The sequence below is a fragment of the Brachypodium distachyon genome, chromosome 1 (assembly GCF_000005505.3).
Source record: "Brachypodium distachyon strain Bd21 chromosome 1, Brachypodium_distachyon_v3.0, whole genome shotgun sequence".
NCBI lineage: Eukaryota > Viridiplantae > Streptophyta > Magnoliopsida > Poales > Poaceae > Brachypodium > Brachypodium distachyon.
The window spans coordinates 50,341,502-50,357,750 of record NC_016131.3 but is presented as its reverse complement, the minus strand read 5'-3'; the positions used below and the strand labels follow the sequence as shown (position 1 = coordinate 50,357,750).

Here is a 16,249-nt window from a genome sequence, read left to right as displayed (position 1 = left end):
TGTGGGGCATGATAAACATTTATCCGGAATAAATTCCACAAGATATTTCTGCACGGAAAGGTCAATAAAGAGTGGAGAAAGAGGCATTGAGAGAGATATGTGATTGCTTGGCCAGTTTGAATCGTGGTCCTACCTTCATCAACCCACAAAAAATCAAACTATTCTCAAGTTAACCTAATTAATATTTTGGAAACTCTCGATTTCTTAAAGAGGTTAAGAACTTCCATCCTTTACTAAACCATTTTTTTCGGTTGTACCAACATTTTGTTTAAAACGCAGTACCCACCATTGTTGTGCAGAGTGCAGACCCAGATTGGAAGACGAAAGATTAAGTTTTTACGCCTGAGATGAAACCTTGGATTCTCTCGCTATTGAATTAATACCGTTGTTTTTCTTCTTCTCGAATTAGCAGCAATGTATACAGCTGCAGCTGAATATAGGTTCATCATGCACGCATTCTGTCCACTAAAAGCCTGGAGCCTCCAAAGCTTGACAACCCACTGCCGGGTGGTCGGCGGCCCAGGCTTGGGCAACGGCGGTTGTAGGGCCGAGCAGGGGTCAGCAGCGGTGGCCTGCTGCCGCCGGCGATTGAACTCGAGGCGGAAGGTGTGGAGCGGGAGGAGGCACTTCGTACTTCCACTGTCTGGAAGGCAGCGATGCCCCTGCCGTCCGCCACCGTCGATGAGGCCCTCCTGCTCCTTCTGTTCCCGGCTCAACTGAGGCACCTGGTCAGAGAGCCGCTGGAGATCGTTGCTCAATTGGAATGTCTCGCCTTCCTCCTCGCCCACAGCCACGTCGCCGGCTTCAGGGAGTGGCTCCATCAAATTCCAGGCCATCGTGTGGCAGTACAACGTACAATACGGCCCAACTTTGTTTTCCTAAGCGTTTTCTTTCCGCTGCCTCCTATTCTCAACCTAATTAAGCTCACCTTTTTTTTTTCCTACAGTAGCGGTTGATGCACGAGAGGAAGGTGCTGAACCTCGGTGATCCTGAAGCATGGACATGGACAGAATATACGCTCAATCTGACATACAGTACATTGTAGGAGAGAAAGTGAAGATAATGCAGTGGAGAAAGGGAAACATGTTGAAATGACGGTGCCTGAAGCATTCTAGTATATAAATTGTTTTAGCCGTGTGGGGCATGGTTGTTGAAAACATTTATTCCGAATAAATTCTACAAGACAATTTTGCACGGAAATGTGGATAGAAATGGGAGAGGGAAAGATATGTGGTCTCTTGGCCGGTTAATTTGGTCGTGGTTCTACCTTGCACCCCACCAAAATCAAACTATATTCTCTATTAATTGAAATATTCATTCAGGGGTAAGAGCAATATTCCCTCACAACGAGGTATTTACAACATTTTTTTCTTCAATTTCCAATCTCAAGCCATCTGACTCCGAGTTCTCATCTTGAGCAAACATGACTTGACCAAATGACGTGGATATATGACTTAACACTTGAGGTGGTTGACGTCATGGGCATCATCGTGTTCACTGAGGCGTGCTACCAAAGCAGATTCTCTTTTTGAGGGGCTGCATGTTGCTTCACTAGTTTGAAGCCCAATGTGAAGAAATATAACATTGAGTACAATTTGAATTTTCTGATTTATTTTTTACAAAAGGTATCTATATTCAATATAACATTATGTTGAGTTTGTGTTGTTGTGGTCACATTTGTCCTTCCTGCTCTTCAACCTAGCTTTTTTTGTCTGATTTTCTATATCTATCAGGACCATTCTTTTTAGTCAATTTAATTAATAGTTTAATGGCAAGAAATGGTTGTCTGTGCATGAACTCAGCTCAATTTTTGGCGACCGCACAAGCAATTCACGGCGCTCCACGCTACCGGATAATGGTCTCAAGCCGAGGCAACACAATGTGCAATACGGGTGTACCACCTCATACTAAGCATTTTCTTCCCAATGTCTCCTATTCTCAAACTAACCTCCTTTTTTCTTTCCCCTTGCTATCTTTTTGCTAATAGTTGGTATATGTGAGGAAGGTGTTTAAACGGCCTCAATGATCCTGAAGCATGGAAGCGAGGAAGAGAAAACTGAAGAAATGACTTGTGAAGTACACGCGCAACACACTTGTTGGGGTATATAAATTCTTAGACTGCAGGGTGTGTGGTTGTTGAAACCATTTATCTACGAAAGGTCTTCATAAATATTGGATGTCTCCGTTGCATGCAGTGAGTGAGAGAGGGACGTAAACTCTCCATACTTTATTAAAATGGAATATCCATTTTGTGGCAGGTGCAATTTGGTTCATACCAACGAGGTATATTTTCCGATGATTTCATCAATTTTCGAGCTCCAGCCATATAAACTATGGTTCTGGTCTCGAGCAAATTAATTATAGATCCGTGCGATCAAATTACCTGGATGATATGACTTCAAATATTTGTGTATGATTTTCACATCTACTTGTGTGGCACAGATCCACGGCGTGTGAAATGCAAGCTCGCAAATTACTCACATGAGTTAAAACGTGGCGTTACAAATCAAATGCGAGAACCAAAACACCATTTAAGCACGTTTTTCACGTGATTCTCAGCACTTGTCTAGTAGTCTAGAAGGCGAAATGAAATGCAAACTAATGCTACAAAGCCGGAACATGCATGGTTTCTGAAAACATTTAATCAAGATAAATTCAGTGCAATTAATATTTATTCATAACGAGGTGCTTACGATGATTTGTTTTCAAGTTCCGATCTCAAGCCACGTGACTCTGAGTTTTGATCTTGAGCAATCTGGATGCGACCAATGACGTGGTTATGTATATGACGTTTTCTTCAGTACCTGATACTCCACAGTGTCTAGATGGAGTAACGAGGAAGGGCACGATACTTTTCCCATTAAAAGAAAAAAGAAAAATATACTCCCGATCTTCTCCTTCCCAGTCGATCCCGATCCGCCGCCCTCCTCTGAAGCGCCGTCGGCGCCCTCCGCGCAGTGTGCGGCCTCCGCAGTCCTCGCCCTCCTCCAGTGCATCGCCACCGATCGCCCCCCATCCCGCGCCGCCACCTCGGCACGCTCTTCGCAGTGCGTAGCTTCTGCTCTCAACCCAGAACCTCGCGGCACTCGCTGCAGCGCGCAGCTTCTGCTCTCCACCCAGCCCGTGCCGCGGACCTCGCGGCCCTTCTGCTCTGCAGTGCGTCGCACCGCCGTGCTGCTTCTTGCCCAGCCATGATGGAGAGGTTCAGGGCGTCGTGCCGCACGCCGGTGACGTCCATCACAGAGAGCTTCTTCTCAGCTTCTTGCAGAGCTTGCTCGCCGACTGAAACAGGAGACAGGGCAGCTGCGACAAGTTCTGCACACTCTTGTCGTCCTTTCCCTCATGTTTGCCAGGCAGCCGCTCATCAGCATCGCCCTCGGTGTTGCACAAGCTCGGTGGCCGCGGCCTCGAACGTGCGCACGAGGGAAGGCTGAATCACCAGACGCGTCGCCGGCCGGATGGAGATCAGAAGGCGGTCTGCGGCGGCGGAGGCCCCTAGGGATGCGGCGGCGGACGTGGATAGAAGACGGAGCGGGGGAAATTAAGAAGCGACGAGAATTGTTTGTTTACTATTTTACCCCTCTGGAATATTCCTTCCAGTTACTCCCCACCTCCAGATTAGAGTATTAAGGAGTAGTAATTAATTTGAATCCTTGGATCAAAACAAATGAACGGCCCTAATTAATTTCAGGGTACCGAAGAACACCTCATGTATATGACTTGCAAATTGATGACATATACCGTGTTCACCTTCACCGAGGCATGCTGCTCGAGTGGATTCTCTTCCTGAGGGGCCGTGTAATGAAATTTGAAGCCTAATATGTATAGATATACAACGTTTAGTGCATTTTGGATTTTGTGGATTTTGATTTAATTTTTTTATTTGCCAAATCATAAAATATCTATATTTAAGATAGTGATGTCATTGTCGTGTTCACATTAGTCAATCCTTCTACTCTGTGTGTGCATGTTAGTATGTTTATTTCTTCTCCTGAGCCTAACTAATCCGAATGGATTGAGCATGTTAGTAAGTTGCTGTCAATTTTGTCTTGTTTTTTGTCTGGTTTTCCTATATCAAACTGAAGAACGCTTTTCAGTTTAATTAATAGATTGAGGCAAAAACATGGCTGTGTGTGCATGGACCGTATGTTAGGCTTGCTAGTCTATCCTTTTCTATCGGTATCGCGAGTAATCAACAGCTGGGATTCATCGGGCTCCATTTACGTGTACTGTGAGCGTCAGCACTGTAGTTGTCTCTTTACTTGTTCTTCTTTTACCGCAATGAAGCCCCACGATTGGCAGCTGTAAGGAATCGATATTTTTGCTGAAGCAAAACATAACTATATACACTCTCTATACATTGTATACCTGAATCAAGCCAGACCCCCAAATTCATTAGTTGTGTTTCTCTTTTTGTATCAATTTCAATAGTGAGATCGGATGACATAGCTCAGTTTATGGACATCGGACAAAAATCCACATCGCTTCAGACTACTAGACAATGGTGTCGCGGCGAGGAAAGACGAAGTACAATACGCGATTCTCGACCCATGCTAAGCTTTTTCTTCCCAATGTCTCCTATTCTCAACCTAACCTCCTAGCCTTTTCTTCCTAATAGTTGTTGATGCACGAGAGAAAGGTGCTGAACCTCGGTAATCCTCAAAGCATGGAGACAATGTATGCTCGATCGACTGGCTGTTGTGTATAAATTGATTTTTTTTGTATTGTCTCGCCGACATATTTATTACTATGTGTAGGAGAGAAAGGGAAGGTGTATGGCAGAAAGGAAAACATGATGAAATCATGACGGCAGCACGCTCAATATATAGGCGGCGGCGGTATAAATTGTTAATCATGTGAGCCATGGTTGTTGAAAACATTTATTGTTGAGAAATAGCAATGCATACTTGAGAATATTCTGGAACACTCTGAATAATTGGAGAGTGTTGGGAATTAGTTATGCATATTTGAGAAGATTCTAGAATAGTTTGGATTATCAAAGGAGAAGATATTTTACAAGGAGCCATCTAGTGTCATGAGCGAGGATATGAATATTCTAAAAGGCTTGAGAGGTTACTTGAAGAGTGTTGCAATTTACCATGGAAGGACCTAATTAGGGTAGTTTCAAGAATAAGTGAGAATTCTCTAGAACTAGGATATATGTAGAGTATTCTAGAAAATTGTAGTGGGATGTATCACATGGTCTTCTACAAGTATAAATAGGGGTGCCACAAGCACCGCAACAAGTAGTGTACCATTATAAGAAAAGTGTGAGCTACCGAGAAGGAGTAGTATGGTTGTGTAGTAATAAGGTAGCCACTAAAGGAGTGTTGTACCAATATTATGAGAGTAAATAAAGTTTTGGGTTCCTTTGTAGTGAGTGTGGTATCCCAAGTAGCGTAGGTGTGCAAAGGTCCTAAGAGTGGATGTTAGGGTCCCCGCCCGTAAATTCTCTACATTTATCAAAATAAATTCAATGAGATATTTTTGCATAAAAGGGTCAACAAAGAGTTGAGAAAAAGAGAGATTCATAAATGTCAACCTATATGCTTTATTAGCTGGAATATTAATTTAGCAGTAGATGCAACATTTATTTCATAATGAGGTGTTTAAAAACGGCTACAATTATTTTTAGACAATTTTGTTTCAGTACCCACATTTCGTTCATAATGCAATACCCATCCTTATTGTGCAGACCCAGATGATCAGATGAAAATTGAGTTTTCACCAAACGCGCAAGATGAAACCTTGAAATTCTCTCGCTACTAAATTAATACAGTTATGGTTTTCGTTCATCTTAAAACCGCTATTGAACTAGTAATGTCTACAGTTGCAACCAAATATTTGGAAGGGAAGCCTAATATTTGCAACCAAATATTTCCGTCGAAGAGAAGCCGGAAGGTTCCAAAGCTAAACAGAACAGGCCAAACACCGGAGCAAACCGGAACACAATAAGAGGGTGAAGAAATGCGTGCCTATTTCAGCATCAGCTTGCCTGGACAGCCCACTACAGACGGGGTTTGTGGCGCCGGCTCGGGCTTGGGCGACGGGGGATGCAGAGCTGAGCAAGGGTCGGGTCAACAGCAGCTGCTTGCTGCCGGCGGCCGGCGGCGGAAGGTGTGGATTAGGAGTAGGTATGTTGGATTTCCACCATCGGGGAAGTGGCGAGATGTCTCCGCCACCGTCGACGTCAACAGACGTTTTGCTTCGTCCTCGGTCATAACCGTGTCGACATCGCAGCTCCGAGGAGTGGCCCTGTCAAGGAGAAGCACATCGCATGGCAATTACAAGGCACAATACCATCCTCTCATGTCTTTCTAAGCGTTTTCTTTCCGGTGCCTCCTATTCTCAACGGCTAAACTCATTTATTTCTTTCCTAACAATAGTTGATGCATGAGAGGAAGGTGCTGAACGTCGGTGATCCTGAAGCATGAACAGAAACATCCACTCGACCGACTCTTGTTTATGAACTGTGGTTTTTCTTACATCGTCTCTGCCAACATATAATGTAGAAGAGAAAGAGAAGATGCAGAGGAGAAAGGAAAAAACATGTTGAAATGACCTGTGTAGTATGGGCAGAACACGCTGGATGGGTGGCAGTGGTATATATATTGTTAATCATACGGGACATGCATGGTTTCTAAAAACATTTAATCGAGATAAATTCCACAAGATATCTTTGCATGGAAAGGCCGATAGAGATTGGAAAGGAAAAAAAATGTGGTGGCTTGGCCAGTTTGTACGTGGTTCTACCTTCTACCCATCAAAAGTCAAACTATAACCTTTATTAATTGAAATATTGATTCATTGGTAAGTGCAATATTCATTCATTACGAGGCGTTTACAATGAATTTTTTTTCGAATTTCAAATCTCAAGCCATCTGACTCTGATTTCTGGTCTTGAGCAAATATGATGTGACCAAACGGCATCGACATTTGACTTAAAACTTGAGATGGTTTACGTCATGGGCATCGAGGCGTGTTGTCATAGCAAATTCTCTTTTTGAGGGGCTGCATATATATTGCTTCACTGAATTTGAAGCCCAATGTGAAGAAATATAACATCAAGTATAATTAGAATTTTCTGTATTTTTTGTCCTTCAATAACATTATGTCGAGTTTGTATTGTTGTGGTCACATCTGTCCTTCCAGCTCTTGAACCTAGCTGTTTTTTTGTCTGCTTTCCTATATCTCAGTGGACAACTTTTTGATGAATTTAATTAATAGTTTGAAGCCAAGGCATGGTTGTCTATGCATGCACTGTAGCTCAATTTTTGGATCGCACAAGAATTCACGCCCTTCCATGCTACTAAAAAATTGTGTGAAGCCGAGGCAACACAATGTACAATAACTACAGGTCACCTGATAGTAGCATTTTTTATCCCAATGTCTCCTATTCTCAAACTAACATTTTTTTTCTTTCCTCTTGCCATCTTTTTGCTAATAGTTGGTGTATGCGAGGAAGGTGTTTAACCGGATCCTGAAGCATGGAAGCGAGGAAGAGAAAAGTGAAGAAATGAATTGTGAAGCAGTACACGCGCAAAAACTTGCGGGGGTATATAAATTCTTAGTCTGCAGGGTATGTGGTTGTTGAAACCATTTATCTACGAAAAGGTCTTCATAAATATTAATTGGACGTCTCCGTTGCATGCAGTTAGTGAAAGAGGGACGTAAACTCTCCATACTTTATTAAAATAGAAAATCCATTTTTTGGCAGGTGCAATTTGGTTCATACCAACGATGATTTAATCAATTTTCGAGCTCGAGCCATATAAACTTTGGCTATATATCGTCTTGAGCAAATTAACTAACCATAGAAATGTGTGACCAAATTACGTGGATGATATGACTTGAAATATTTATGTATGATTTTGCAAAAATTACTCACATGAACCCATCGCATCGTAGTTAAAACGTGCGTTACACATGAAACGTGGGAATAGTTAGGGAATGAAATGCAAGCTAACACTAGAAACTAGAAAGTCGGCTGCAGATCTCTCATGCATACTAGTGATGTTGCAAGATCGAAGCGTCTAGTCGTCGTCCCCGATGACGATGGGCTTGCCGGCAACCACTCCGTCCTCCTCCTCCGGCTCCGGCTCTGGCAGGCCGCCGCCACGCAGCACCTGCACCTCGAACACCAGCTCCCTCCCGCCGGCGCCGGAGACGAGCTCGAAGACGCAGGCGTCGCCGAACCGCAGCCGGTTGTCGGCGGCGAAGTGGGCCCAGGCCGTGTCGAAGCGCTTCACCTTGGTGTCCCCGCAGTAGTTCATGGCCCACGACCTCCCGCCGCAACGCACCACGGCCCCCGCTCGCCGGGCCGGCAGCCGCCGCTGGAAGCGGGCCGGGATCACCTGCCAGGCCCAGGCCAAGGCCAAGCCAAGAAGAAGAACATCAGTCAGCAAGCCAGTGAGCTAATTAATTGAGCTCTCAAGAATTGAAGGTAATCAGGGCAGGGGCACCATGTCGCGGAGCTGGGTCCTGGACAAGACGGCGGTGAAGAAGGGGTGGTCGCCGGAGAGCGGGGTGGTCTCGTGCTGCTGCTGATCGGACGCCGGGAAGATGATCTCGCCGCTCGGCTTCACGATCAGCACGTCCGGCATCTGCCTCCATGACGAACCGGCAGCAGAGTTCTCCATCTCTGTGACACAAGATCAGTGTGGCAACAAGAACCCTGGCACCACCTACTGTAAAAATATCAACTCGCTGCAAGATCTAATTCTAATGGCAGGAAGCATGCTCAATTTGAGTGAAGCTTGGGAGCAGAGCACCAGCACCTGAATAGAACAGAGGGCAGGGCAAGCAAGGAAGAAGCTGGAGGTCACTTTACTTACTTTGTTGTTTGTTCCATGTTGTGCCAATGGATGGACAATGGATCTTATCTAGTTATCTACACCTCTCTTTAGTGTTCAGTGGGCTTTCTGAACATGCAGTACCATGAGAAATAAAAGCAAGAGAAAACACCAAACCAGCCAGCCTGCCAGTAGACCAGGATTGGCAAAGCAATTTATTGGGTGAAACACGAACATGGAAAGTGTCTTTACTGCAACAAGAATTGACTCCTCCACTCTATTTGGTGAAGCTAGGTAGCGTGTGATGGAGCTGCCAAGGTATGTTCATGAATCATAAGAGATCTTTTTATTCTACGCCAGATAAATGGGAATCACAACATTTGAATTCTAAGTTTCTAACATGTGACGAAGCTATGCTATCGTGCCAAGAGGGTGAAGGGCAACACGACGAACAATAGGTGCTCACCCCTTGACATGACCTACGCGTTTTGTTGCCGGTGTCTACTATTCCTAAGCTAACCTCCCCTGTTCTTTTCACGTGCATTCTTTTCGCTAATAGGTTGTGTACATGAGAGGAATTCGTTGAAAAACAATGATCCTAGACTGATCCCATTGTCTCCTACAGTACAAATAGCCCTTTGTATTGTTTCTGCTAACAGTTTGGTGTAGTGGAACAAGAAAGAGGTGATGAAATGAGCGACTCGTGAAGCAGGAACAGAACGCACTCATGCTCATGCTGGTATATAAATTGTGATCGTGCAGGGCGTGGTTGTTGAAAACATCTATCCATAAAATGGTCTTCATAAATATTGGCAGTCTCTAGTGAATGCTATTTGAACGAGAGACGAAGGGGATGTAAAGCTTGGCTACTTCTGATGTGGTCGTACTTTCCATCCACCAAGAGTCAAACTCTGTCCTTTATTCAAGTGGAATATTCATTTAGTGGTAGGCACAATTTGGTTCATACTAACGAGATATTTACGTTGATTTTGTCGAATTTCGAGCTCAAGCCATGTGATTCGGGCTCTGGTCCTGAGCAAACTAACTTCAGGATATGAGGACACTATTGCTACACTGCATCTGTTTCATGAGGGCAGAGAACACAAGTCACTTCAGGCGTCTCTCAACATGCAGTACCATGAGAAATAGATGCAAGAGAACACACCAACTAGTGAGCCAGGAAGTGAAGCAAGTAAACACAAACAAGGAAAGTGCCTTTACTACAGAAATTCACACCTCACTGCATCTGCATCTGGAAACTAAGAGAAAAAAAAACAGAAAAATGAGCACCCATGTGAAGGTGCATCCATCAATCATAGAGTTCTTTTTTTCTCTATACCGAATTCAAATTCATGGGAATCCAAGTGCCCATCATCTTCATTTGATTTTTAACAGTACATCGCCTTCATCACTATTAAGCCTGCACATTTTGCGAAAGATCCTACAAAATCCAATACAATGGCTCCGAGTAATAACATGTCCAAGTTTAACTGCACTTATTAATTCTCTTGGTATTCACTTCATCATTATCTGTGTTTCATCTTGATAATAGTGTTTTTTAACATTAAAATGATATTTATTCTCTCTCAATTTTCATTATGATTTGGTAATAACCACCTTTTTAGGAGAGACATTGTAAAAACAAATGAAGGGAATACCTCTCGGTGTTTGGTTTGCTCTCTCTGAACATGTTGTATTACAGTGAGAAGTAAAAGCAAGAGAACAAACCAAACCAACCAACCAACCAGTACACCAAGATTGGCAAAGTGATTTATTGGTTAAACACAAACAAGGGAAGTGTCTTTATTGCAACAACGTCACTTCTTCACTGCATTTGGAAAGCTAGACAGCATGTGATGAAGCTGCCAAGCTAGGTGCACCCACGAGATGAATCCACGTTGTTATGTGAAGGACCCAAGGGCGACACAACGAACAGTAGGCGCTCTTTACTGCAGAGGCACTAAGCATTTCCTTCTCGATGTCTCCTACTCTCAAACAAAGCTCTCTTTTTTCCCTCAATAGTCGGTGTACATGAGAAGATGTTGAACCTCAATGATCCTGAACTCATATGATTGTTGTGCACAAATAGTTCTACCTCGTATTGTTTCTGCTACTGAAGCATCTAACAGAACCCACTCGTGGTGATCTATATATAAATTGTCAGTCATGCAGGGTGTGGTTGTTGAAAACATTTAATTATGAGTTGTCTTTACAAATACTGTTTGTCTCTGGTGAAGTCGATTGGAATGATAGCCCAGAGAGATGTATGCTGTTGCTTGGCTAGTTTAGAGAATTAGAGGTGGCCGTGCTTTCCATCCACCAAGAGTCAAACTCGCTATTTATTAAAATGGAATATTAATTTAGTGGTCGGTGCAATTTAGTTCATACTAACGAGATATTTACGTTGATTTTGTCGAATTTCAAGCTCAAGCCATGTGATTTGGGTTCTGATCCTGAGCAAACTAACTTCAGGATATGATGACACTATTTCTGCACTGCATCTATTTCATGAGTACAGAGCACACAGGTCACTTAAGGCCTCTCTCAACATGCAGTACCATGAGAAATAGATGCAAGATAAAACACCTACCAGTCAGCCAGCTCACTTTTTATGGATGTCGTGCGAATGGCAACTCTAGCAAAATAGGTGATCATCACTTCATCAGTGTGGACGTTAGGTGGCGCTCACTGCTCTCAACTCTCAGCTCTCAATGCGAATGCAATAACAGACACACAGAGACTCGGGAGGATTTTCGGTGCAGCGTACGACTTGCTGCGTTTTCTTCTCTTCCATTTATTCTCAACGGAAATAACTTGCTCCGTGAATTGCGTTAGAATACGACTTAGCCTTTGACAGTTCTCATTCTGTCAAACAGTTTTGCACACGACGGCCACTCTCTGTACATGCCATATGAGATCGTGGCCTCCTCTGTAACTCCTGTACTTGTGGTATTTATACCTCTGAGCAGCAATGAAGCGATTGCGTTGCCTCGATCCCATTCTCTCCAGCTTACATGGTATCAGATTTTCTTGATCCTCTCGCTTCTGCACCCATGGCGAGCGCCGGCTCCTTCTCCGACGATGACAACGCCACTACCGTCGCCGGCGCTGCTCTCCAGAACCCCTTCGCGTCTCGCCGGCCGGCTGTGCCGGTCATTGTTGGCTCCGTCCAGCACACCAACATCCAGCTGCACGTCCGCGAGGTGCTCGATCTCCACGTCTCCAACTATTCTTCCTGGCGGATCATGTTCATGAATGCTTTCCGCAAGTTTGGCGTCTGCGACCACATCGACGGCTCCGTCAACGCCCACGATGCCGACGACGAGTGGGTTCAGATCGATCAATACATCGTATCCTGGCTCTACACCACTGTGAGCAAGGAGATCTTCGACCTCGTCCTCGAGCCCGACGACACGGCGGCCTCGCTCTGGAACTCCATCGGCTCCCTCTTCCTCGACAACAACATGCAGCGCGCCGTCTACGCCAAGCAGGAGTTCCACTCGCTGTTCCAGGGTGATTTGACGATCCTCGAGTACTCCACCCGCCTGAAGACGCTGGCTGACACGCTCCGTGACGTTGGCTACCCCGTCTCGGACAAGGAGCTCCTCGTCAACCTCCTGCGCGGCCTCGGCAAGCCGTTCGCTAACGCCGTCGCCAACCTGACCCTGCCTACTGCAGCGCCGCTCTCCTTCTTGCAGGCTCGGTCGTACCTCATCCAGGAGGAGCGTCGCATCAAGCACACTGCCAAGCTGGAGGCGTCCTCGGCAATGCTTGCCGGCCACTCTCCATCCAGCTCGTTTGTCCCAGCCAAGGAGAAGGACAACGGCAGCGATCGTGGCCAGTCCACGAGGAGGAGGCGGGGCGGTGGCCAGCAGCAGCCCCAGGGCGATGGGCGCAACCGCTCCTCCGGCAGAAACGGCGGCGCGCCCCGCAACTCTACACCGACCGGCGCACCTGCACCACCCTGGTCCGGCTACGTCCACGCCTGGCAGATGCCGTTCCGCACGCCAGGCACGGGCATCCTCGGGGCGTGTCCTGGTGCACCTCAGGGCCTGGCGGCATTCCTTGCACCTGGCGCTGCACCGGTCCCGGCGTCCCCGTTCGGGGCGCCCACGCCGCTCCCGGCGCCCCCTGCGGGCACTGCTTGGGTGAACCCGCAGCTGTACGAGGCGCTACTGAACACGCCGCCCCCCAGCCAGTACCCAGGTGGCGGCGACTGGTACTTCGACACGGGCGCCTCTTCCCACATGGCGTCCAACCCCGGTATCCTTGTTTCTCGTGATCCCCACCCTCCCTCTTTCAACATCGTGGTCGGCAATGGTTCTCATTTACCGATTACTCATTCTGGCTCTTCCACCCTCTCTTCCTCTCTTCCTTTACAGCTACGAAATGTTCTCATTACTCCTTCCTTAATCAAAAATCTAATTTCTGTTCGATCCCTTACTCGTGATAACAATGTGTCTGTTGAATTTGATCCCTTTGGTTTCTCTATTAAGGACTTCCGAACCAAGACAGTGGTGCACCGCTCTGACAGCGCTGGCGACTTGTACCCGCTCCGCTCGTCTTCCTCTGCGCCCCGTCATCACAGCCTCACGGCCTCTGTATCCTCGGATGTTTGGCACCGACGACTTGGCCATCCCGGGAAAGCTGCCTTTGCCCGTCTAGCAACATCTCTAGATTTTCAATGTAGTAAATCCGCGTCGCACACCTGTCATGCCTGCCGTGTCGGCAAGCATGTGCGGCTACCATTTTCATTGTCATCTTCTATAGCCAAATTTCCGTTTGAACTTGTGCATTGTGATCTGTGGACCTCTCCTGTACTTAGTCATAGTGGTTTTTAATATTATCTTGTTGTTCTAGATGATTTCTCGCACTATGCTTGGACTTTCCCCTTGCGGTGCAAATCCGAGGCTCTCCCTACTCTCACCACTTTCCATGCCTTCGTCCGCACCCAATTTCAGTGTCCTGTCCTAGCCATACACACAGACAATGGGCGGGAGTTGGATAACCTTGCCATGCGGTCCTTTCTTGGCGCTCATGGCATCCAATTCCAGCTCACATGTCCTTATACCTCCCAGCAAAATGGACGGGCTGAACGAATCCTCCGTACTCTCAATGACAGCGTGCGCACCATGTTATTTCAGGCCGGTCTGCCAGCTTCCTTCTGGCCTGATGCTTTAGCCACTGCCACATACTTGCTCAACATCAAACCATGTCGCCCGCGGCAGCTCACCACTCCCCACGAGCTGTTGTTTGCTTCGCCACCTTCCTACACACATCTGCGAGTCTTCGGCTGCCTGTGTTATCCCAACACAGCAGCAACAGCGCTGCACAAACTGCCCCCCCCCGTTCAGTGGCCTGCATCTTCCTTGGCTATCCTCCCAACCAACGCGGCTACAAGTGTTACGATCCGTCGACTCGGCGTGTTATTATTTCACGGCATGTGTACTTTGATGAGCAGGTGTTCCCGTACCTCACTGCAGCACCTTCGGCATCGCCTGCACCTCCTCCGGAAGCTCCTGTGCAAGTTCAGTACGTGCCCGTGCCCGTGGAGCCCCGTCCTCATGCTGCCACCGCACCAGCACCTGCGGTGCCCTCTACCATGGCACGATCGACTTCTACCGCGGCACGATCGCCCTCTGCTGCGGCAGGATCTCCGTTTGCCGTGGCAGGATCGCCGTCTGCCGCAGCAGGATCCACATCGCCTGCAACAACTACAGCAGCAGGATCGGGCATGTCTCCTTCCTCTTCAGCAGGATCGACAGCGCCAGAACCTGCACCAGCGCCTAAACAAGGAGCCCTAGTGCCTACTCACCGGATGACGACGCGTGGCATGGGTGGCATTTTCCAGCTCAACTCCCGGTTCGCCAACGTTGCCACTGTCGCCGATGGCATCTCGCCGATCCCGCGGTCAGTACGGGAAGCTCTCTGCGACCCAAACTGGCTAGCTGCGATGCAAGCCGAGTACGACGCCCTCCTCGCCAACAGCACCTGGAGCCTCGTGCCGCGACCTCGTGGTGCCCATGTCATCTCTGGCAAATGGATTTTTCACCACAAGTTCAAGCCGGATGGATCCCTCGAGCGCTACAAGGCACGGTGGGTTGTTCGTGGTTTTTGTCAACAAGAAGGTGTTGATTTTGCAGAGACCTTCTCGCCGGTCGTGAAGCCGGCCACCGTCCGCACCGTGCTCCACCTCGCCGCATCGCGCAAGTGGCCAGTACACCAGCTCGACATCAACAACGCCTTTCTCCACGGCGTGCTTGCTGAGCGCGTTCTCTGCCAACAACCAGTCGGCTTCGTCGACAGCTCGCGACCAGACGACGTCTGCCTCCTCTCCAAGTCACTGTACGGGCTCAAGCAGGCACCCAGGGCATGGTACCTGCGCTTCGCCACGTTCCTGACGACCCTGGGCTTCACTCCGACACGCTCGGACACCTCACTGTTCGTGCTCAGGCGCGGCGGCAACACGGCGTACCTGCTCCTGTACGTTGACGACATCGTGATCACCGCGTCCACTACTCGGTTCCTCCACGACATCATCGCTCGTCTCCGCAGCGAGTTCGCGCTCAAGGACCTTGGACCGCTGCACTTCTTCCTCGGCATCAATGTGCGGCGATCAGAAGATGGCTTCTTCCTCTCGTAAGAGCAGTACGCCCTCGACCTGCTGGAACAAGCCGGCATGACATCCTGCAAGCCTGCTTCAACGCCGGTCGACACCAAGCCCAAGCTATCTGCTACGGCCGGAGCTGCTGCTGCCGATGGGACTCTCTACCGCAGCATTGCAGGCGCGCTCCAGTACTTGACGCTCACGCGCCCCGACATCGCCTACGCTGTGCAGCAAGTGTGCCAGCACATGCATGAGCCGCGCGACGTCCACTGGGCACTCATCAAGCGCGTGCTTCGGTACATTCGTGGGACTACCAGCTACGGGCTCCAGCTTCGTGCTTCTCCATCGACCGAGCTGCTGGCCTACTCCGACGCCGACTGGGCCGGCTGCCCTGACACCCGGCGATCCACGTCGGGCTACTGCATCTACCTCGGGGACTCGCTCGTCTCGTGGTCCTCCAAGCACCAACCAACGGTGTCCCGCTCCAGTGCTGAAGCGGAGTATCGCGCGGTCGCCAACGCCGTTGCCGAGTGCTCCTGGCTGCAGCAACTTCTCGGCGAGCTCGACTCCGGTGTCAAGCGCACCTTGGTGGTCTACTGCGACAATGTCTCTGCGGTGTACCTATCGGCAAACCCGGTGCATCACAAGCGGACCAAACATATAGAGCTGGACATCCACTTCGTCCGCGAGAAGGTTCAGCTCGGTGTCATTCGTGTCCTGCACGTGCCCACCGATCAACAGTTCGCCGATATCATGACAAAGGGCCTGCCGACGGCGTCCTTCAATTCATTTCGCTCCAGTCTGTGCATCTTCAATGGCGACGCACGGACTGCGGGAGGGTGTTAGAATA

At 48.0% G+C, this 16,249-nt stretch overlaps 2 protein-coding genes across 2 annotated transcripts; one reads left to right on the top strand and one right to left on the bottom strand.

Moving 5' to 3' along the window:
• Positions 1–7,837: 7,837 nt before the first annotated feature.
• LOC104582266 (B3 domain-containing protein Os06g0112300) lies at positions 7,838–8,902 on the bottom strand. The gene is made up of 2 exons (XM_024461303.1): positions 8,463–8,902; positions 7,838–8,354 (listed from the first exon to the last, which is right to left on the bottom strand). Exons 1-2 carry the CDS (start codon positions 8,637–8,639, stop codon positions 8,034–8,036), a joined length of 498 nt encoding a protein of 165 aa, XP_024317071.1. The 5' UTR covers positions 8,640–8,902; the 3' UTR covers positions 7,838–8,033.
• A 2,748-nt stretch (positions 8,903–11,650) lies between these two features.
• On the top strand, positions 11,651–13,651 carry LOC104582265. The gene is made up of 2 exons (XM_024462326.1): positions 11,651–13,055; positions 13,289–13,651. Exons 1-2 carry the CDS (start codon positions 11,807–11,809, stop codon positions 13,321–13,323), a joined length of 1,284 nt encoding a protein of 427 aa, XP_024318094.1. The 5' UTR covers positions 11,651–11,806; the 3' UTR covers positions 13,324–13,651.
• Positions 13,652–16,249: the final 2,598 nt, after the last annotated feature.